The sequence below is a fragment of the Lepus europaeus genome, chromosome 6 (assembly GCF_033115175.1).
Source record: "Lepus europaeus isolate LE1 chromosome 6, mLepTim1.pri, whole genome shotgun sequence".
NCBI lineage: Eukaryota > Metazoa > Chordata > Mammalia > Lagomorpha > Leporidae > Lepus > Lepus europaeus.
The window spans coordinates 104405046-104426905 of NC_084832.1; the positions used below are offsets into that span (position 1 = coordinate 104405046).

Genomic DNA, 21860 nt, shown 5'->3' on the forward strand with positions numbered 1-21860 from the left:
AAGATACAGAGACTATCATCCCTTGACCAATAGGCCTTGCTTAGTAGAATAGAAGCCTTAATTACTATTAGTTATTCCTGTCCTGGGAAGACAATTTTTAAGAATCAGATAGGCTATGTACTTTCTGAAAAGTGCCTCTTAACTTTAAGCCAGTGGTCGCTAGCTAAGCTAGGTACCCAGTGTTCATGCTGTTTATTTTCAACAGGCAAATAGATAGCACTTACTTTGAAATATCTCCTTTAAATCAGAGATCCTTTTGTTAATGGTATTTTTTAGATGTAATCTGCTGCAGTAGGGATATTTGAGGAATGCATCAAGAGAACAGGCTGATGTTGGACTAAGGGACCATGGATTGGTGGAGTTAGAGCGGGCCATCTACATTTATTTAGAAACCTGTTGTAGACAAGGTACACATTCCGTGCTACTCCAGATAACAGAATTAAGGACCAAGGAATAGGGATTGTAGGGGAAAGCCAGGTTCCAGCTCAGCAGAAGAAAGTGGCTTGCTTATGTCATAGCAGGCTGCCCATCACAGGAAGCACTCAATGACTGCTTGGTGGGGGATGGGGAGCTGGGGTTGGAGTCGATCTAAGAATCCACTTGGTCTAGGATTCCAAGCTATTATGGGCACACACTACCAGTCATACACATACTGGGCATGTACAGTATGTTGGTCTCCCACCCCTCCCTGGCTCCTCCCCCCATGCCCCTCCTCAGTCCTCACCTTGGGAGTGATATATCTGTCCACACAGCACATTCCCCAGCCAAGCCTCTGGTTCCTGAGGAAATGTGTCCATGAATGGACTGATCCAGCTATGGCCACACTCTAGGGTCTTAGAGTTCAGATTTTTCTTGGCCTAGCACCTGGGGCCGTGGATCCTGGCTATCCACTCATTAGCTGTCCCTCATGGGTGGCACTTAGGAAAGTTATCACACCAGGACTTAGGGTTGAAGTTAGAAAACGAAGATTCCCCCTGGACTTTACCCTCCACTGCCTTCCCCTGTACACTCAGAGAGACCCTTCCTCTGCCTGGCCCCCTTTGCAGCTCCCAGATGAGGCTAAAGTGAGCAGCAAAGCAGGCCTGGGAAACATGGCAGGGCACATGGCGGCTCCAGGGACAGCCCAGCCTCCCAGCAGAGGTGTCCCAAGAGAGCGAGAGTGGTATCAGCTGACCTTCCTGGGCCTCTCTGGAGCCATGACCCAGACCTTCCTCTGTTCTCCATATGTAGCCCCTGAAAAGGTTTACGAATCTGTCGTGAAGCACTGCTGTAGAAACAGTAGTAATAATCGTGCTGTGAGTGGTCGTGACAGCAACAGCCAGCTAGCTGTTGGTTGACATGGTAATGATCCTATTACATGAATCAACCTACATCAAATCCTCACAAAAATCCTACAGAATAGATGCCATTAACAGTGCCGTTCTATAGACGAGGAAACTGAGGCCCAGCAGAGTTCAGGGACTTCCCTGAGAATGCACCAGTCTGACTCCAGTGTATAGACTATCTATCTATCTACCTACCTACCTACCTACCTACCTATATATCTACCTGACAGGCAGAGAGAAAGGCAGATTTATCCATTGGTTTACTCTGCAAATGCCTGGAACATACAGGGCTGGGCAAGACCAAAACTAGCAGCCAAAAATTCCATTCATGTCTCCCATGCAGTGGGCAGGGTCCCAACTATTTGAGCCATCCCATGCTGCCTCCCAGGGTGTGCATTAGCAGAAACTGGAAATTGGCAACAAAGCCAGGACTCAAACCCAGGCACTCCAATATGGGATGCAAGCGACCCAAGTGGCATCTTAACTGCTACACCAAACACTCACCCCGGGAGGGTGCAGACTCTCAGTCTGTGCTGTTGCCTCCATTGCCCTATGTACGTAGAGAAATGCAAACACAGGAAAGAGCGTGGTTACCACATTCCCAGGAGCTTCTCCAGCTCCAGAAACAGTCTCTCAGCAGGGCCAGGGTGCAGCCTGCTGCCTGCTGTGTAGCTATGCCTTGACACTTCCCTTGCTTACCCTCCCAGCTGTGTCTGACGTAGGTGTTGCTGCACATATTTTGCATAGAGGCCCAGGGACTTGCTCAAGGTCACTGCCTCTGCCATCTGTGTGTGCCCCTCACGGCCATGCCAGCCTGCCTTGCAGAGTGAACAAAGTTGAACACCCTCACAGACACTAAATTTGTATTTCCTGGCCTCCCCATCCAAAACGGATACACTAATTACTGACCATTTTTTTTTTAGGAATAGTAATCATCAGGAACACATTTTTAAGTGTTTTCGCCTTCTATTCTGCATACTACCGAAATAAAACGTTGATCAAACCCACAGGATGAAGCCCAGTGAGTGTGAGGCCCTGGAAATTAGGAAAAGTTCAGGAAGACATTGCACTAAGCCAAAAACCCAAAGTGTTGATTTGGGGCTTATTTTTATATGAGATTAAAATATGAATCATTAAAATAGGACGGTATTTCGGGCTCCACATCCCCATCTTATCAAAGACATCACCATGACTACTAGGTTGGGAGTCCATAAGTTCCCAAACTCCTTCCAGCCCTGAGATGCAGTCATGTACCGTGTTTCTATCTGGTACCCAGCGTTTCCAGACGTCCAGCTCAGAGCACTTCTGCACTTCCCTGCCCATCTCCTTTCAATGAAATTCCCAGGAGACACACTGTCCTCAGCTCTTTGATGTCTGTTGCCTCATTTCGTCATTAACAGCAAGCAATGACAGCAAGTTATGCAAAGACCGCCCAAAATGCAAAGGTAGAGGGAGGGACGTCGAAGTGAAGATGACAGTCCCTCAGGAATTGCTTCGGCTAGGGTATCCATGGAACTTAATTTGCTACAAACAGATAACGAATGGGGCTTTACAGAAGGAGAGAAATTAATAATGGCACATTTCGCAGGGTCATTCTGAGTTTGAAAGAAAAAATAATATGGCAATATCTACAGCCCAAAATATGCAGTTAAGTTGTTACTTAAAGCCTCTAAGAATGGCTAAAGTTAGCAATAAAGGACCATTGTTTGGTACAATTGTAGACTGCATATCTGTGTGGGGGGACAGAGGCCTGTGATATTTTAATCACGTACCCCTAATGGATTTTGAGGCACCCACCTGCGTGTGGAACTTGGATCTAAGCCAGAGGGTCGGGACCATACTGCGACAATTGTTTTACTCAGTAACTCCAGGGTGGACACTTCAGTACCAAAGATACCAGAACAGAGGGCCGCAACTCAGAGAAGCCCCCACCGTCCCCTGCGAGGGGTGACATCTCAAGATGATTTCTAGAAACTATAGATCCTGGAGCCATGCCTCTATGTATTTTTAAAGGAGGGAGGCACCCTAGAATGTGCCAGTTCTCTATAAAGCATCTTCAGTGTTTAGCATGTCTGACCCAACTTGGAAATTGGTTTTTTATTTTTACTTTTTTTTCAGTTTTCTTCTCTTTCTGTCTGGGGTTGTGGTGAGTTAGCAAGGCATATTGTTGGCCGGCGCCGCGGCTCAATAGGCTAATCCTCTGCCTGTGGCGCCGGCACCCCAGGTTCTAGTCCCGGTCGGGGTGCCAGATTCTGTCCCGGTTGCCCCTCTTCCAGGCCAGCTCTCTGCTATGGCCCGGGAGTGCAGTGGAGGATGGCCCAAGTGCTTGGGCCCTGCACCTGCATGGGAGACCAGGAGAAGCACCTGGCTCCTGGCTTCAGATTAGCGCGGTGAGCTGGCCGCAGAGGCCATTGGAGGGGTGAACCAATGGAAAAGGAAGACCTTTCTGTCTCTCTCACTGTCCATTCTGCCTGTCAGAGAAAAAGAAAAAAAGAAAGGCATATTGTCCTCTGTAAGGACTATTTCTATGAAGTTGTCATTAAACATTAAAAACACTAATGCTTAATGACTCATAATCCTCATAATCCTTTGAATAATCTAAAGCACAAAGCTCTTTTAAATTTTTAAAATTTAAAATTTAATTTTTAGCTGTTAAAATTAGGATATTTTGACAAAAATTATAGCTATCAGCTGGCGGTTTAGATTTCCTTAGAATCTTGCATATGCCTCTGATGGGCTGTTATTACGCAGCTACTAAGGCAGTTCAGTAATATAGGAAAGTCTTTAAAACATAATACACAGGGAAAAGGGATGCTGAACAAGTCAAGCCTGATTGTGATTTACAGGGAGACTATTAACAGGGCTTCTTTCTGTCTTACTGATGGATTGTAGGTGATTTTTGTTTTATTTCTGGTTTTCTTCACTTTTTAAACTCTTTGTATACCACTAGGAGTCTTCAGAATATTCATGGAAAGTACATATTATGAAAAAACATGAATTTCAATATTTGTGCAAAAAATAAACCTTTTTTTAAAAAAGTTTTTTTTTTTTATTTATTTGAAAGGCAGAGTTACAGAGAAAGGAGGAGAGAGAGAGAGATCTTCAATCCACTGGTTCACTCCCCAAACAGCCACAATAGCTGGGGCTGGGCCAGGACAAAGACAGGACCTAGAGCTTCATCCAGGTCTCCCACATGGGCGCAGCAGCCCAAACACTGGGGCCATCCTCTTCTGCTTTCCCAGGTGCACTAGCAGGGAGCTGGATTGGAAATGGAGCAGCCAGGACTCAAACTAGCACCCATATGGGATGCTGGCATTGCAGGAGGAGGTTTAACCTGCCATACCACAATGCGGGCCCCTAAACTTACCTTTTAATTCTGTTTCCCTGTGAACCTTTTGAAGTACCCTTGTGTTTATAATTTTTAAAGTTTGATTTATAAAACCATATGATTGTAGTACACATTTGGCGTAGTGATTGAGACACTGGTTAAGATACTTGTAACAGGGGCCAGCACTGTGGTGTAGCGGGTTAAAGCCCTGGCCTGTAGCGCTGGCATCCCATGTGAGCACTGGTTTGAGTTCCGGATGCTCCACTTCCGATCCAGCTCTCTGCTATGGCCCAGGAAAGCAGTAGAAGATGATCCAAGTCCTTGGGCCCCTGCACCCACATGGGAGACCCAGAAGAAGCTCCTGGCTCCTAGCTTTGGATCAGCTCAGCTCTGGCTGTTGCTGTCATTTGGGGAGTGAACCAGCGAATGGAAGACCTTTCTCTCTCTGCCTCTGCCTCTCTCTGTAACTGTTTCAAATAAATAAAATAAATCTTAAAAAAAAAAAAAAAAAGATACTTGTAACCCATGTTGCAGAGCCTGGGTTTGATACCTGCCTCCAGCTCCTGATTCCAGGTTCCTGCTAATGCACACCCTGGGGGCGACAGGTGATTAGGTTCCTTCCACTCACCCGGTAGAATGGGATTACATTCCTGGCTCCATACTTCAGCCTTGGTTGAGCCCAACTATTACAAGCATTTGGGAAGTGAACCAGTGGATGGGAGATCTTTGTCTCTTTGCCCCTGAAATTAATGAATTAACTTAAATTATTAAGTTCATTAAACATTTTAAATCACATGGCTCTGATCTTGTGAATTTCAGGTATCATGCCTTGTGCCCTGTCATCTGTTTATTTGGTTCACCTTCATATCCTTAGTGTAGTGCCAGAGACACAGCAGTGGCTCAGTAAATGGCTGTTGAGTAAAGTGTTTCATTTCTCTATTTCCCATTCCTTTTTCTTCCCAGGTGATGTGCTCTATGAACTCCTTCAGCATATCCTGAAGCAGAGGAAACCTCGGATTCTTTTCTCACCATTCTTCCACCCTGGGAACTCTATCCACACGCAGCCAGAGGTCCTACTGCACCAGAACCATGAAGAAGGTACTGGAGGAGGCGTCTCTCGCCTTGCTTAAGGTTTAGCTAAAACCAGAAGGTTTAGTTGTAAATTTGATAAGCTGCGCTAATTCATGTAAATTCATTTTTCATTCAACTAAAGTATAACGAATGTTTGCAATATCTAAGGCACCGCGGGAAATGCCAAAATGAATAAGACTCTTGGTTCTTGAAGCTCACAGTCTAAGTGAAGGGATGAGATGAATTTGGACAGGAGCATAAAAGCATCCCCCTAATGGTAGGTCCCATAAAGAGGTAGTGGAAGGAGTGATTACATCCAGATACAGGAAGCAGGGTCAGCTTCGTAAAGGAAGAGTGTCTGAGGATTCCTGGAAGATCCTGCAGGATTCTGATAAGCAGGTACATTAGCTTTTTTCCTTTACTACAATAAAATACCTAAGAGAAGCTACTTAGTAATAAAGGGGCTTTATTGTGACTCACAGTTTTGGAGGACCACCGTCTAAGGTCAGGCAGGCCCCTCTGGTGCAGCCATCTGGTGAGGTCAGAAATGGCAATGGCAATGGCAGAGATCACAAAGTAAGCCGAGAATAACCGGGTCCAACGCAGCTTTTCTACCCAACCCTCTCCTGAGCATTAACCTCCCAGCGGCACACTCCCAGTGCCCTAAGGACTTCTCCCTACCAAATACCATAACTGGATTAAATGTCCACCCTCACAGTGCCATGGGAGTTTAAATGTCTACCTGAATTCCAGAGCCAAATCTTACTCAAACCATAGCTGCAGTGAGGAAGTGAAGAACGTTTGAGGCAGAGAAAATGACACACGGGTAGAGTAAAGCCTTGGAATAGAGAATAGACTTGGATTGCAGAACTTCGCTTCCTCCTCCCCACCCTTTTGGTATGAAGAATCTCACACATAGCCCAGATACAATCAGATAATCAACCCCTGAGAGCCATCGCCTGCCTCAAGAATGATCAGCATTTTACTGTTGCAGAGCTAGACCGGGGAGGTTAGATTGGAACCAGAGTGTGGAGAACTTTGATGCACTCACTGTACATAGTTCCAAAGCAGGTGTTTGGGTGCAGAAATAGGGCCTAAGGTTCTTAATTTGAGCCGCATTCTATTGATCCCCTGAGTATGCCATAGCATTGAGGGCTGAGTCCTGCCTCGGTGAGGTCTATCATGCCCATGGCTGCTGCCCAGCATTGCTCGCACAGCAGACACGCACACACACAGTAGGGCTTTTCCACGTGTACTTGCCTAGAATAGACAACTCGGGGCCTAAAAACCCCTAGCCCTTTGGGACATTTCCTTAAATTATTTGATCATCCCCAAGAATGGGGGATTTGTGTTTTATTATTTGCCAATTAAAAAATGATAACTTTTTTGTGCTCTTAATTAACACTTCCCAAAAGAGAGCCTGACTCCAGACAAGCAAGGGACACCACCTCGCGTGCAGGCGTTTCACAGCAGGTCCCCTCCCTTCCTTGATAGAGAATAAACAAGCATTGCTTGCATGCGCCCTGCCGCTTTCTCTCATCCTTTCCTCCCTGGCTTTACCCTTGCTAAATTTAGTGGCTACCCCCACCTTGTACATTTCCGACTTGCATAATAGCCAACAGCCACTATCAGAGGAGGTGGGTTTACTGAAGCTTGACATTAAGGCAAGAAATATATTACCTCGCCTGCCCCTTCAGTTATAAAGAGTGTGTGATTTTTCTCTCTCACTACGGGGGGAAAAAAAATCCTACTTGGAATTTCTGTCCCCAGAAATTCTGTGTGATTGGAGGCCATGGTCTCACCACATCACAGACCATCCCTCCTTGGCCTGATCTGACTCCTAAGTAGGTGTGTTTGTTGTTGTTCTCATGGCAGGAGCTCATCAATAGAGAAAGCTGGCTTACTCTGAGAGCTGCTCTCAAACCAAATAAATACAGATGTGCCACGGCATATGCTGTAATGAGCTGTGCTCTCAAGCGCTACAGTGTCAGTAGTGGTGAGCCCTGTAGGTAAGAGAATGAAGCTAATGAGGCCAAGGTCAAGGGCTTCATCGCTCTGTGCACCAGTTAGCTCTGCTTCAGACCCAGCTCTTGAAAGTGCCTGGTACATTGCCAGAGACCACTCTTTAAAGCTGACAGCCAGGAAGCAAGATCTGAGCGCACAAGCCCTGCCCCTTTGCCTGTTCAGACACCCTGCAGGCTCCAGATGAACAGGGAGGCACCGTGAGAAGGGAAGTGTGGGTGTCTATCAGTTGGTATCTAATAGGATCCCCTTTTAAAGGCTGGGATCTGCCATCCAAGGCACAGAGGAGGTAAGAAGAGGGTGCCCTGTCTCCCAGAATTTGAGACAGCATGTGTGTCATTAATGATAAAGAGACCAGTTAGTAAAGAGGTGAGTGGATCAGTTCAAGTTCCCCACCTCAGCCACCTCCTCCCACTTTCCCTTCTGTACTGAAAAGAAAAAAAGCCCACCCCCAAATGAATTACCTCTGCAGTGAGCACTGTTGTATTTCACGGTGAAGAGTAATGGGATGATGTGGGCATATGTGAACACACAGAAAAATGTAGTACTCATGAAAGCGTCTAAAGTGAAATTGTACCTAGCAAATATGACTTCCTGGGGATTTCCTTTACAGAATTAGGGACACAGGAGTATGTAAAAGTGTGTTGGCCCAGGACTAGTCATGTTACTACTAACATAGGAACATTCATGTAAATGGCAGAATGGAAGGAGCACAGGGCCAATCCAGAGAGGGCCAGCTAACTCGGGAGCAGCCTTGCACAGCAGGGTGTGCAGAGGAAGGTGGAAAGCCGTCCTGGGACTCCACCCCATCACAGCCACCAGCGTCACCAGTTCGGACATTGATAATTTCATAGTAGGAATCATGCAGATGTGTGCTGTTTAATCCAGCAGCACTTCCTCCCGATCACACTGGAATCTCCCCTTACTAGCAGCTGTGAGGCATTGCCAGGAGCTAGGGAACTAGTGGAAGCTCAGGGCTTCCCCTCCGCCCTACGGGAGAGGATGGCCACACCAGCTCCACCCTTTATTCTGTAAGTGCTCGTTATCTCTGTCCTGTACTCTAGTCTGAAATCCCATCCTGCCTTAGGCAAGGTAGTCCTCCGATTACCACCTTCATCCAGGAAAACCAGCATTTCCACTCTCTTCCTTACCTATTAGTTGTGGGAAAGGAGGATGATGTTATATAATTAGGTTAACCTTATAATTTTTCAGCCAGAGACACTGATGATAGCGACGCAGAGCTCCGTTGGTAACTAAGCCAGGACAACAGCCATAAACCAGAACTATCCCACACAAACTGGGATGTCTCTGTGTTTATAGAAGTTTTTGAAGGATGGGATCTGTGAGTGAGGGAATCAGGTTCTAATCTTGCATTCTGCCCAAACAAGTCCTGAGGGCTAAGTGTCTCTTCTCTCTGGCTCTCGGTTTCCCCAGTCGAAGATGGGGGTGTTAGGCAAAATATGTCTAAGATCTCGTCCAGCTTTAAAACACGAACATTAGATTCAAGCTATCTGAGTCTCTCAGGGGATATGAAGGTGAATAAGACCCTCCACCGTCTAGATGTTAGGCACCTAAAGTCCAGAAACTCCTAACAGTGTCCTCCTGCGTGGTCTTGTCACAGTCAAAATCCTTATGTCCTCATTTGTCTCACAATACCAGAACTCCTGATATTGTTGCCCTTAGTCAGCCCAAGGGGGGCGTCACTCATTTACTTCATGATGAAAAGCTCAGTTTAAGCAGGTTCCTTTTGTTTGATGGTTATGACTCATTTTATCTGCATAGTGTTAGGTGATAAGGTAGGTAGGTGTTGTAGGTAGGTAGTGTTAGGTGGTAGGTAGGTAAGTTAGAGAAGAGACAAAATAAACAGTGATCCGACTTCTTTCACAAAAACCCAGAGACAAAGCAGCTTTGTAAGTTTCGGACCAGCAAACAATGATAAGATCAGTTTTGTCACATGCACCTGTAATGACAACTTCTTTTGATACCTTAAGTTCCAAAATAAATTACTGATTTTAGCTCTTTTCTGAAGAAAGGCTTTGTCCCCAAAACATACTCAGTTGCCACTGATCCTTTGGTGTTAGTGCTGTTTGAGTCGTGATTCCTTAAAAGCTGCTTGGGCCATGTGAAATAAGCCACAGGTCGGGGCTGAAGTCTCCAAATGGACTCAGCTCGGCCCGATCACCTCTGCAGGCCTGGACTTGCATGTAGTCTATAGGGAGAAGAACAAGATCCATGTTTCTCAAATTCTCACATTTCATTGCTTGCTGGGGGCACCCTCCTGTAATTTCTTTCTTGTTTTAATTTTATTTGAGAGACTTAACTCCCCAGACACCAGCAATGGCCAGGAGTAGGTTGGGCCAAAGCCAGGAGCCAGGAACTCAATATAAGTTTCTCATTTGGGTGAGAAGAACCCAGTTACTTGAGCCATCATCTCCTGCTGCCTCCCAGGGTCTGCATCAGCAGGAATTTAGAATCAGGAGCTAGAGCCAAGAACTCTAGTACAGGAAATGGGTTTCCCAACCAGCATCTTAACAGCTAGACCAAATGCCTGCTGCTCTCCTACAATTTCAGTTCTTCAATTCCACCCTTTCCTGTGCCCCATCGAAGGGACTATACGAGGTCATTTTGAATCATTTTTTAGTACCTGTTACTTTTTAAATTTATTTTTAAAGATTTATTGATTCAAAAGGCAAAGTGATAAATAGAGGAAGATACAGAGAGGAAAAGATCTTGCATGTATTGATTGACTCCTCAAGTGGCCCCAAGGGCTGGCTGGACCAGGCCAAAACCAGGATCCTGAAATTACACATGGATCTCGCACACGTGTGGCAGGGTCCCAGCCACTTGGGTCATCATCCACTGCTTTCCCAGGTGCAATAGCATGGAGCTGGATCAGAAGCCGAGTAGCTGGGACATGAACTGGCATTTCGACATGGGATGCCGGTCTCACAAACAGTGGCTTAACCCACTATGCTTCAATGCTGGCCCCATTTTTAATCATTTTAATTTGAGGGTATTTAGATACCCAGTGCTGTGATTATTTCTGCAACCATGGACACAGTTTTAAGGTGACTGTTCTGCTGGGGTGAAAATTTCACGTCATAATGGGAAGCTACAAGCATTGAAACACTACTGAGCTCAGTTTTCCTTGCAGCTAGCACATGGCAATGGCCCAGATGCTAGAGAGGTCCCATTTCTTTGTTGCAAGTGGGGAGGGAGCATGGATTCTGTGATACCTCACAGAAGATTCATTTATAGGATTGCAGGATTGAGGGGGACAGTCCCCCTCCTGACCCTCCCCCACCACCAAAAGCAACTTTGGAGGTATAAGTCTCATGCAACTTTAATGAGATGATTAAATAAGAAGTAGTACATGATTCTGCATTGCAATAACAAAGTAATAGCTAGCATTTAGTGTGGTCTTTGTTGTATGGCCAGCCCCGTTCTAAGCATCTATAGGTTTAAGTCATGTAGTCCTCACAAGCTAATACCATTATCCCCGCTTTGTAGATGAGGACGTAGAGACTAAGAGCAACAAAGCAACACGCCCCAAAGTCAAGTAGCAAAGTTCAGGTTTGAGCCCAGGTGGGGCTGACACCAGTGCTTTGTTCATTCCCCTGCAGAATGAATGAGCAGACCACCGATGACAGTTTGGCACCTTTCTGTTCTGCACGTGTCCTGAAACTAGGAAGAAGTTGAGATAAGGACAGCAGGGCAATTTTCAGGCCCCCTGACTCAGATAGAGTGGCACAGGTCCCAGCATGCCTGTTTACAGTACTGCCAGATTTAAACAAAAGAAAGTCGAAGATCTTTTCTCTCCATAAATAAAAATTTTTAAAATGAGGGAGTGGGCATGTGATAAAGCAGTTAAGACACCACTTGGGATGTTAGCATCCCATATCAGAGTGCCTAGGTTGAAGTCCTGATTCTAGCAAATAACTAGTGCACACTCTAGGAGGCAGTGCATGATGACTTGAGTGCTAGAGTACCTGCCATCCCCATGGGAGACCTGGATTGAGTTCCTGCTGGCCTGGCCCAGCCCAAGGTGTGGTGGGTTTTTGGGGAGTGAACCAGTGCTTGGAAGATATTCATTCATTCTCTCTCTCTCTCTCTCTCTCTCTGCCTTTTAAATCAGTTAATTTTTTAAAAAGAATGTCAAGGACACCTTTTGAGAACCCAAAGTACATCCTCAGTTTGTGATATTAAAATCTCATACTAAATTGGACTAGATTAATGTTGATGAATGGTTGACTCCCTTAGGATGAATTGACTCAGCATGCTGATCTCCCAGCCCATGAGAAATGGGGGCTCTGGTTGAGACCCTGACCCTCAAATAACAGCTGCTGAGTAGACAGCAGGTAGAGCAAGTCTTCAGCTGCTCAGGTCACATCCTATTACTGGTTGTTGTAAAAGCCACCCTGATTCTTTAGTCTTGCTGTAACCAAGATGATAAATGAACTGTCAAGGAGGCCATCAACTGGGTTTGACATTTCTGTTACACATTTTAGCTGTGTGATATATGATGGAGCCAGAGAATGTATTGCACATGGGTGCTGTGGATCTAGACCTCCTGGGTTCAAATCCCAGATCCCCAGTTTAACTTCCTTGTGTTGCCCTTTCCATATGTAAAAGAAGGAAAACAACTATACCTATCTCATTCAGGGATGCTCCAAAACGTTTGTAGAAAATAAATTTTATTTGAACCAAAAAAAATTTTATATCCATGGATAATTTTTTCTTATTACACATTTTCTGTGAACTTTTTGAAGCCTCCTTAGTAATGTTGACATAAGAATGAAAAGTGTTAATATGGGAAATGCCCTTGGAATAGCACCTAGCCAGACAGCAAGCACTCAATAAATGTAATTCATTAACATTATTCAGTAGTTCTTACCATTATTTGGTTAGTTTTTTTTTCTTTTTATAAATTTTCATTGTGATAAAATACATATTATATGACATTTACCACCTTAATCATTGTTAAGATTTATTTATTTATTTATTTATTTATGGGAAAGGCAGAATGACAGAGTGAGAAAGCGAGACAAAGAGATATCTTCCATCTGCTGGTTCCCTCCCCAAATGCCTGCAACAGCTGGGGCTTGGCCAGCCCAAAGCCAAGAGCCAGGAACTCCATCCAGGTCTCCCATGTGGGTGGCAGGAACAAAAATTCTTGGTCCATCATCTGCTGCCTCCCAGGTGTGTTAGCAGGAAGTTGGACCAGAAGCAGAGGAGCCAGAATTTGAACTAGCACTCTGATATGGGATGCAAGCATGCCAACCAGCAGTTCAGCCCACCAGACCACAATGCTCACCTCCTATCCTAACAAATTTTTTTAATTTTTAAAACTGTATTTATTTATCTGAAGGTCAGAGTTACAGAGAGAGGGAGGGAGAGAGAGAGAGATCTTCCATCTGCTGGTTCACTCCCCAGATGTCCACAATGGCCGGGGCTGGGCCAGGCTGAAGCCAAGAGTCAGGAGCTTCTTCTAGGTCTCCCATGTGGGTACCAGGGGCCCAAGCACTTGGACCATCTTCTGCTGCTTTTCCCAGGCCAATAGCCGGGAGCTGGATTGTAAGTGGAGCAGCTGGGACACAAACTGGCGCCCATATGGGATGCCGGCATTGCAGGCGGCAGTTGTACCTGCAATGGCCCCATCATCCTACCAGTTTTTAAGTGAACAGTTCAGTAGTGTTAAGTATATCCACATACTTGGGTGATGGTGTTGCTTCTAATTTTCTTAGCTATTCTTATTGCAACTGCACATACTTTGTGCAGATACTGGATTTGTGCATCCCATTCATAGGAAAGCCTGTTGCCTCCCCACACCATTATTCTAGAACAGCTTCATGGATTAACTAGGCACCATCTGCAGCATAATTTCTATGGAAAAATATATTTGAAGTGCCAACCTTAATTATGTTCAGAACACAGCCTGTTTTAAAGCCAACACTCCTTGCATTTTATGTGACCTTGTAGTACCTGGCACGTGGGAGGTCCTTCATGTTCCCTTTGCAAGCTTCCCATTAATCTTCCAGCGTCTCCTCTCAGATTTAACAACCAGAAGATTAACCCTTTGTACCCCTGTGCATTCTGCAATTCTTGGATCTGACAGCAGGTAATGAGAGTGCCTACCAGAAAAAGAGCAGGCCCAGATCTTGACTTCCCATTCTGCCTGGTAGTAGGGCCTCTGGGGCACCTGTTAACACCATTTCCCTGTTACCAGACCTCATTCCACTCTTGTGCAAGCCCTCCTTTCCTCTCTGGAGCATTTTCTTCCTGCTTCATGTTCTGCGTTTCCAGGTCTGGGGCAGCGTGATCTTTTGCCTCTGATCCTTGTCCCCACTGCAGTTTGTTGGCCAAGACAAAGTATAGAGCGCTGGATGGTTCAGTGGGCCTCTTTGTATCTGGCGATCCCATCACCCTCCCTGCCTTCTCCGACTTTCTCCAGTGACCTGGAAGCCACGTTAGCCCTAGGGCTAGCTTGTTCTCTTAGGCCAGAAGTTTTAGGGGCAAGAGATTCCTAATATGCATGAGTAACTCTCCCAAGATAAACAGGAAGTCTCCAAAAACTTACTTTTGCCCCTAAGGAAATGCCATCTGATCTCATTCAGATAAAGGGACTGGGGGCAGTTAGATTTTTATCTGCAGAGAAGGAAGCCCTCAGCTAAGGGGTTATCTTGCTCTTTTCCCCACACCATTAGATTCTTCTGCCTTATCTTTGTGCCTCGCTGATCCCACTCTTTACAAATGATTGAGAGGTTTACCACCATCAGTCCACTTGCCACATTTGAAATCCAGCCCCGTGACTTCTTCATTCACTTTTGTGCTGCTTTATTAAGACCAGGGGACTCGACCCTGTAGAGTCTATAGCCTGGCAAGAGCAGGAAGCTCCTTTCTGTCTACAAGCTTGCATGTGCTTTCTTGCTCACCCATTGGCAAGGGCAGCCTGATGGGAGGCGGTCAGGCCTGCTGCACAGTAGTGAGGATTCAGCCTCGGAGTACTCAGAGTTACCCATTTTGTTTATCTCATTCCCTTTCATCAAGTCTTATCAAATTCTAGGAGCTTACCTGGCGCTCATTGTTTATGACCTTGAGCATATGCAATTTGTTCATTCAAACTGACTCAGGCCCTACGTGAGAGTTCAGGACCATTGGCACGTTGGTGAAAGGGGCCATCGAAGGTCTCTGAGCCAAGCAGAGGTTGAACCTCACAGAAAGTGGGGAGTGATGGGTGTATTGGTTTCCTAGCACTGCTTCCAGAGCCTACCACAGACTGGGTGGCTGAAGCAACAGCAATGTAGTAGCTCAACATCTTGGAGGCTGAAAGTCAGATTAGGGTTCTGCCAGGGTTCTCTGCTAGCTTCTGTGGTTTGCTGGCCATCTTTGGCATCCACTGGCTTAGACAGAGATCTCTGCCTTTGTCTTCTTCATGTGGTGTTCTCCCTATGTATGTGTGTCTGTGTCCCAAGACTGCTTTCTGTAAGCTTTCCATAGGCTTAAACGGACCCTTTCTGTAGCTTAAACTGACCTCATCTTATCTTACTGCCTCAGCAAGGATACACTGTGCAAAGAAGGTGACATTGTGAGACTCTCTGGAGGTTAGGAATTCAACATGGGAATTTGGGGAGACACAACTCAACCCATAATGGGGGTAAGAGAACTTGAGTATACCGATTGAGCTTTTTAAAAAGATTTATTTATTTATATGAAAGTCAGAATTACAGAGAGAGAGGGAGAAAGAGAGATCCATCTTCCATGTACTAGTTCACTCCCCAGATGGCTGCAACAGCCCAGGCTGGACCAGGTTGAAACCAGAAGTTTCATCTGGGTCTCCCACTTGGGTGGCAGGGGCCCAAGTAGTTGGGCCATCTTCTGCTACTTTGCCCAGCCCATTAGCAGGGCGCTGGATGGGAAGTGGAGAAGGTGGAACATGAACCAATGCCCATAGGGGATGCCAGCATCACAGGTGGTGGCTTTACCCACTATGCCACATCACCAGCCTGTATATGGAATCTGGTTTGAATTCCACTTCAAAACCCAATTCTGTATTATTCACAATTTCCATTAATCCTTTAAAAAAAAAAAAAAAAACTACACTGTGGGCCCAGTGCTGTGGTGTAGAAGGTAGAGCCTCTGCCTGCAGTGTTGTCATCCCACATGGGCCATGGTTCAAGTCCCAGCTGCTCCACTTCTGATTCAGCTTTCTGCTATGGCCTGGGAAAGCAATACAAAATGGCCCAAGTGCTTGGGCCCCTGCACCTGCTTGGGAGACCCGGAAGAAGCTCCTGGCTCCTGGCTTCAGAATGACCCAACTCCGGCTGTTGCGGCTATTTGGGGAGTAAACCAGTAGATGGAAGACAACACTCTCTGACTCTCTCTAACTGCCTTTCAAATAAATAAATAAATCTTAAAAAAAAACTGTTCAGAGATATGATCTCTTCTAGAAAATTGTGCAACTGTGGACTGAGACAGATGAAGGAGGTACTGCAGGGCCTGTGGATTTGCATCTCCCTGACATCTTGGGTCACCAGTCACTTTCAGGGCCCTTGGGAAAGCCTAATGGAAATGCAATCCTGCCTATGAGATGTAAAGTTCACCTTCACCTTTGTTCCACCCTGGAAATTTCCCAGCAAAACCCATGACTTTCACCAAAGGCAGGATTTTTTTTTTTAGGTTTACTCATTATTCATTATTTATAACGTTATTAAATTGGGTCAAACTTTGATGAGACTTACGTAGAGAAACTTTTCTAGGAAGTAAAAGAGGATGAGCAGTCAGACCTTTTTTATGTTACTGCAGTTAATGTCCTGATTTAGTGGCTCTTAGGTGGTGAGGAGAAGGGACTATTTGTGTCTGCAGGAGAAAGGTTTGGGATCAGTAAACACTTTCAACCAGAAGGGCAGCTCCGCACCACAACCTGAGCTTTCTTCCTCCCTCTTGTCCATACCGGCACGAACTCATTACGTGGGGCTTTCCCTCCCATAGCAAGACCTTCAGAATCAGGGCGGTGTGCACAGTTTCCCAGTTTTCCAGCCAGGCAGCTCACCAAGAAAAAACCCAGACATCAAGGCCACAGGCTGAAAAAAAAAAACTTCTTGTTGTAGGCAGAAGACTCCCACAGTCTGGGGGATTTCATGCACCCACTGTCCGCTCAGTGCATTTCCTGTGTCCGGAGCTTCTCTGCCTGCCGGCTCTGGTCTCGTAAAGTTTCCACACCCTGCTGCCAACTTCTAATAACAGAGGCAGCAGGCAGCAGCGTAGCAGTATCAGAGCCCACTAGATACGTGGGTGCATGCTTTGCAAAGTAAAACAAAGCTCGGAAAGTCTCCTTGCAGGCCTGCCAGCCTTGACGGTGGTATGCCCAGACCACCAGGAGCCTGGAATTAAATACCCTCAGATCCAGTTCTCTACCATTAATGTTATCAACTTCATCAAATACTTCCTCTTTGAGTGGTGTCTGCAGAGAAATAAATAAATCAAGCTCTTCCAAGCTCTGGTCCCGCCCGGATCCTGAGTCAGAAGTAAAATTTGAGTTGAATTATTATCTCGAGTACTGTCTCCCTCCCTCATTGTTCCCCAAGCTCTGGGCAGGAACGGAGAGTGAAATCTCTCCAGGACATTACATCAGTTCCTCTTTTACCCTTGGCATGAGAGTTCTTCCTCTCATAGTCTTCTCGGACTTCCTAAGGCTTGCCTGGAGTGCACACCCACACACTGAGCCTTGAAGCGCAGCACATCAAAGAGCGCCTGCAGGTAACCAGATTACTGACCAACGCCTGTGTCCGTTTTGAAATTTATAAGACGGGAAATGGATTCAGGAAATGGGATTTTTCAATACATGGTCTTTATCATCCTTAAGCATTTTTAAACCTTAATAAGCTTTTAAGTAAAGAGAGACATTCTGGAAATGGCATTTGGAAGAAAATATATGGAAGTTTAGAATGAAACTGTCTTATGGTTACTTATAATGATCCTATGCTGTGACAAATGAAAAGTGAACCACGGACAAAAGGTAAATTTGTTTTTATGGGCATCAGAATTGAGATCCGTGTTAGCTATAAAAAGAAAACTCACCTCATCCCCCAAAAGATTGTAGATCATTTCTATCAGGCTCATCTTAGCCATTAAAGTTAACTCCATTGGCCTAGTCAGTCGCCTGTAAGCATTTATATGCATTTCAGCTAAAGTGAAGAAGTTACTGCTCATTACACCAACCTGTTCCCTCCCAAGGTTGATTAAGCACTTTACCAAAAAGACTTTTTATAATGGGAAATATCAAACCTATGTAAAAGTTGGATTGTATAGTGAACCACCATGTACCCCTCACCAGTTTTGATTCATCAAGTCACAGCCAACCTTGTTTCCTCTGTGCCCTACCTAGAATCTCCGTCATCTTGGATTGTATTAAAGCGAATCCAAGATAAATCAGATATATGCCCACATATTTTATAGAAATTATAATCACAGAGCCAGTGCTATCACCTGAAAACTAGTTTCATAAATGTTTTGTGTCATCTGAGCCAGAATCCAAGCAAGGGCCTATATGTTGCAAATGGTTACAGTGTCTCCTAAGCTTGTTGGAATCTATAGATTCCCCTCCATATCCTTCCGGTGTGTTTGAATGCTATTTCTCTTTAGCCGTAGTTAGTATAACTTTTTTCCTGTGCTTAAAAAAATTCAGTATTCCTTTTCTAAACTGATTAGGACCAGAATTGTTTCAGATTTCAGATTTTAGAATATATACATATACATGACAAGGTATCTCGGGGACAAGTGTTCAAGTCTGAACACTCAATTCATTTATATTCTATATACACCTTGTTCACATTATAGCCTGAGGGTAATTTTTTATTATTTAATTTTTTTGCATGAGACAAGGTTCACGGGAAAAAATTTTCTAGTTGCAGCGCCATGTTGGCCCTCAAGTTTCAGATTTCTTGAATTGGGGTGCTCAGCCTATAACTTCTTTTCCCTCTGGTTGCTCTCAAGATTCCCTCTTGGTCTTTGGTTTCTAGCAGCTGGACTGAGATGTGCCTCAGTGTGCATCCTGCTTGACATTTGCCGAGTTTCTTGGAGCTCTAATTTGTTATTAACAAAAATGGGGATGACCTGGTCATTATTTCTTCCTTTTTTTCCTACCCCATTCTTTCCATGCATTTCTTCTTGGACTCCAATTATTTGTATATTCAGTGTGTGATATTGCTCTACAGGTTCTAGAATTTTTATTTTTATTCCTCTGTCTTCAAGTGTATTAACCCATTCTTCCCTCATCTCTACTCTTTTGTTAAGTCTTATCCAGTCCAGTCTTTCATTTTTAGATATCATACTTTTTAGTTATAGAATCATTGTTTTAACAACTTCTTTTTTTTTTCACTTTAAGTTTTTATTTCACAGAGATAGACATAGAGAGCACGCCCATCTGCTGGTTCAAGCCCCAAATGTCTACAATGGCTGGGGCTGAGCTGAGGTTGAAGCTGGGATCCAGGAACTCAATCCAGGTGTTCCACACAGGTGGCAGAAATCCAGTTATTGAGCCATCACCACTGCCTTCATGGGTCTGCATTTCCAGGAAGCTGGAGTCATGAGCTGGAGTTGTGTATTAGCTGATCTCCTCCAGTGTGGGAAGTAGGCATCGTGACTGCTAGCCGAAATGCCCAGCCTCTCCATATATTTGTGCTTGACAGTATCTGTTATCACTCATTACTACCATCATTCAATTAAGTACTTAAACTTATCTTAATTCTGTATCCAACTTGAAATCACAACCTCTGTCTATACTGACCGTGCCATCTCCGATCCCCTTTATGCGTTCTTCATGGACCACCCCGTACCTTTGACTCACTTTCTGTAGAACCAAGAACAAGAACCATGAGCAAGGACCAGCAAGCATGCACGGTTTTAGGGAGATGGCTCTGAGAACAGACATGGCCAGGGATACCTCCTTGGGATAGATTTGAAGCCCTATAGAAAGCTACATTTTCCCAGGCAGACACCTGTCCTTCTGAGCCTTAGCAAGGATCCTGAAGCCACCTGTGTTGCTTGGTCCCTGGGCGTGGCTGCTAGAGCCACTCTATTGCTGAGCCATGTACACTTGTGATGTCCTTACTCACATGTCACCAGCTTAAACTTTCCAGTGGAATGGGGCGGAGGTGTTGCTGGGTGCCCAGCCGTCCTCCTTCTTACCCCTGTTTCTGAGCAATCATAGGGCCTGTGCCCTGAGGAACTAGGTGCTCCTGAAAGTTCTTTCATGCACAGCAAGATTATCACTCTGTAAACTAACACCACTGTTCATGGTGAAAGCAGGTAGTGGTGTGATTTTGTGCCCCAGTTTTTAAGTGGCAAAGTGATGGATGTTGTAATGAGTACACAGATCGTAGAATTTAACCAGAGTCTCATTCCAGTCCTCTGACTGGCTTTGTGGCCTGGAGTAAGTTCTTTCTGCCTTAGTTTTATCATCTGTAAAATAGGGGATATTAGTGGTATCTCCTGCTTAGGTGTGTTGTAAGTTTTAAACAGTAAAACTCAATACCTAGGCTATAGGAATTGTTCATCATTATCAATAATACCAACTATCCTGGAGATAAACAACATGAAAATTTGGTTATGGATGGAAGTCAACCAAAGCATAAGAGAGAAACCCCTGAGAATGCTTCCCCCTCTGACAGCCACATACAAGAGTCAAGTGGGAAAAGACAGTGCAGACGGTGGGCTTCGTTTGTTTCTCCGACAGACGGAAGGAAGCTTTGCAGACTTCTTAGCTTGTCTAGTGGCAGGAAACCAATTTCAAGTGTGGGTACTTAGATTTTGTTTCTAAAGCAGTGAAACAGACACTCGGTATCCTGGGAAGACTGAGGCTACATGCACACCTGCACGCCCCCCTGTTTATGCCTTGAGAGCCACAGAGAGGTCCCTGTCGTGCTGGTTCACTGGATCTGATAGTCTCTCCCTCTGCCCCACAGATAACTGTGTCCAGAGGACCCCCAGGCCGTCCGTGGAGAACGTGCACCACAACCCTCCCACCATTGAACTGTTGCACCGCCCCAGGTCGCCCATGACGACAAACCACCGGCCTTCTCCCGACCCCGAGCAGCGGCCCCTGCGGTCGCCCCTGGACAACATGATCCGCCGCCTCTCCCCAGCCGAGAGGGCCCAGGGGCCGAGGCTCCACCAGGAGAACAACCACCAGGAGTCCTACCCCTTGTCAGTGTCTCCCATGGAGAATAACCATTGCCCACCGTCCTCCGAGTCCCACCAGAAGCCATCCAGCCCCCGGCAGGAGAGCACACGGGTCATCCAGCTGATGCCCAGCCCCATCATGCACCCCTTGATCCTGAACCCCCGGCACTCCGTGGATTTCAAACAGTCCAGGCTCTCCGAGGACGGGCTGCATAGGGAAGGCAAGCCCATCAACCTCTCTCATCGGGAAGACCTGGCTTACATGAACCACATCATGGTCTCCGTGTCCCCTCCTGAGGAGCACGCCATGCCCATTGGAAGAATAGCAGGTGAGTGAGCACGCCTTCCCTGTGCCCCCGTGCCCCTCCAGCATCAGGGGGGCCTGACAAAGCTGTGCGGTCTCCTTAGAGCCACAGCCAGCCCCACACCATTCCCAGCTAGGTGCTGCAGAGGCCCTGAGAGCGCAACTGGAGACTTCTGCCTGAATGAGGCAAAATCCCTAACGGTCTGGTTAATGAGCCTACTAGGATGGAGTGGTTAATGAGCCTCAGAAATGTTAAGAAACAAATGTCCTCCGTCCAGCTTACTAGGAGAGTCGCATCAGAACCACGGCGAAGCAGAAACATTGAAAATAAAAGGTTTATGAGCATGCTAATGGCCCTGTCCTGAAGTTTCCAGCAGCTAATTAAGAGCAGACACAGCACAAAGGACCTCTGTCTCTGACTCGGCCCTGTGATTCCACTCCAGGGCGGGACTCAGTGGAGCTTCACCTGGGTAGGTAGGGAGGAAAACAGGACCACGAGGTTGCAGGCAGGTGTTGCTGTGTTATTTGGACAGAGGAAACCACTCCAGAATTCTTTTGATGACAACAAGCCCAGCGTTGCTTACCCAACATGAGAAACCAGTGCCAGCCAGTGAAAATAATCTACACACTG

General features: G+C 45.8%; 1 protein-coding gene across 4 annotated transcripts in view; it reads left to right on the top strand.

The window, feature by feature from the left end:
• The window catches only part of ETV6 (ETS variant transcription factor 6), a 272788-nt gene that overhangs the window by 229619 nt on the left and 21309 nt on the right, over positions 1 to 21860 (top strand). For all 4 annotated transcript variants that reach the window (XM_062194833.1, XM_062194831.1, XM_062194832.1 and 1 more), the window contains 2 exons: positions 5617 to 5751; positions 20709 to 21254. In XM_062194833.1, the coding sequence (XP_062050817.1) occupies positions 5617 to 5751; positions 20709 to 21254 (681 nt within the window). The remainder of the gene's footprint in view (positions 1 to 5616; positions 5752 to 20708; positions 21255 to 21860) is intronic.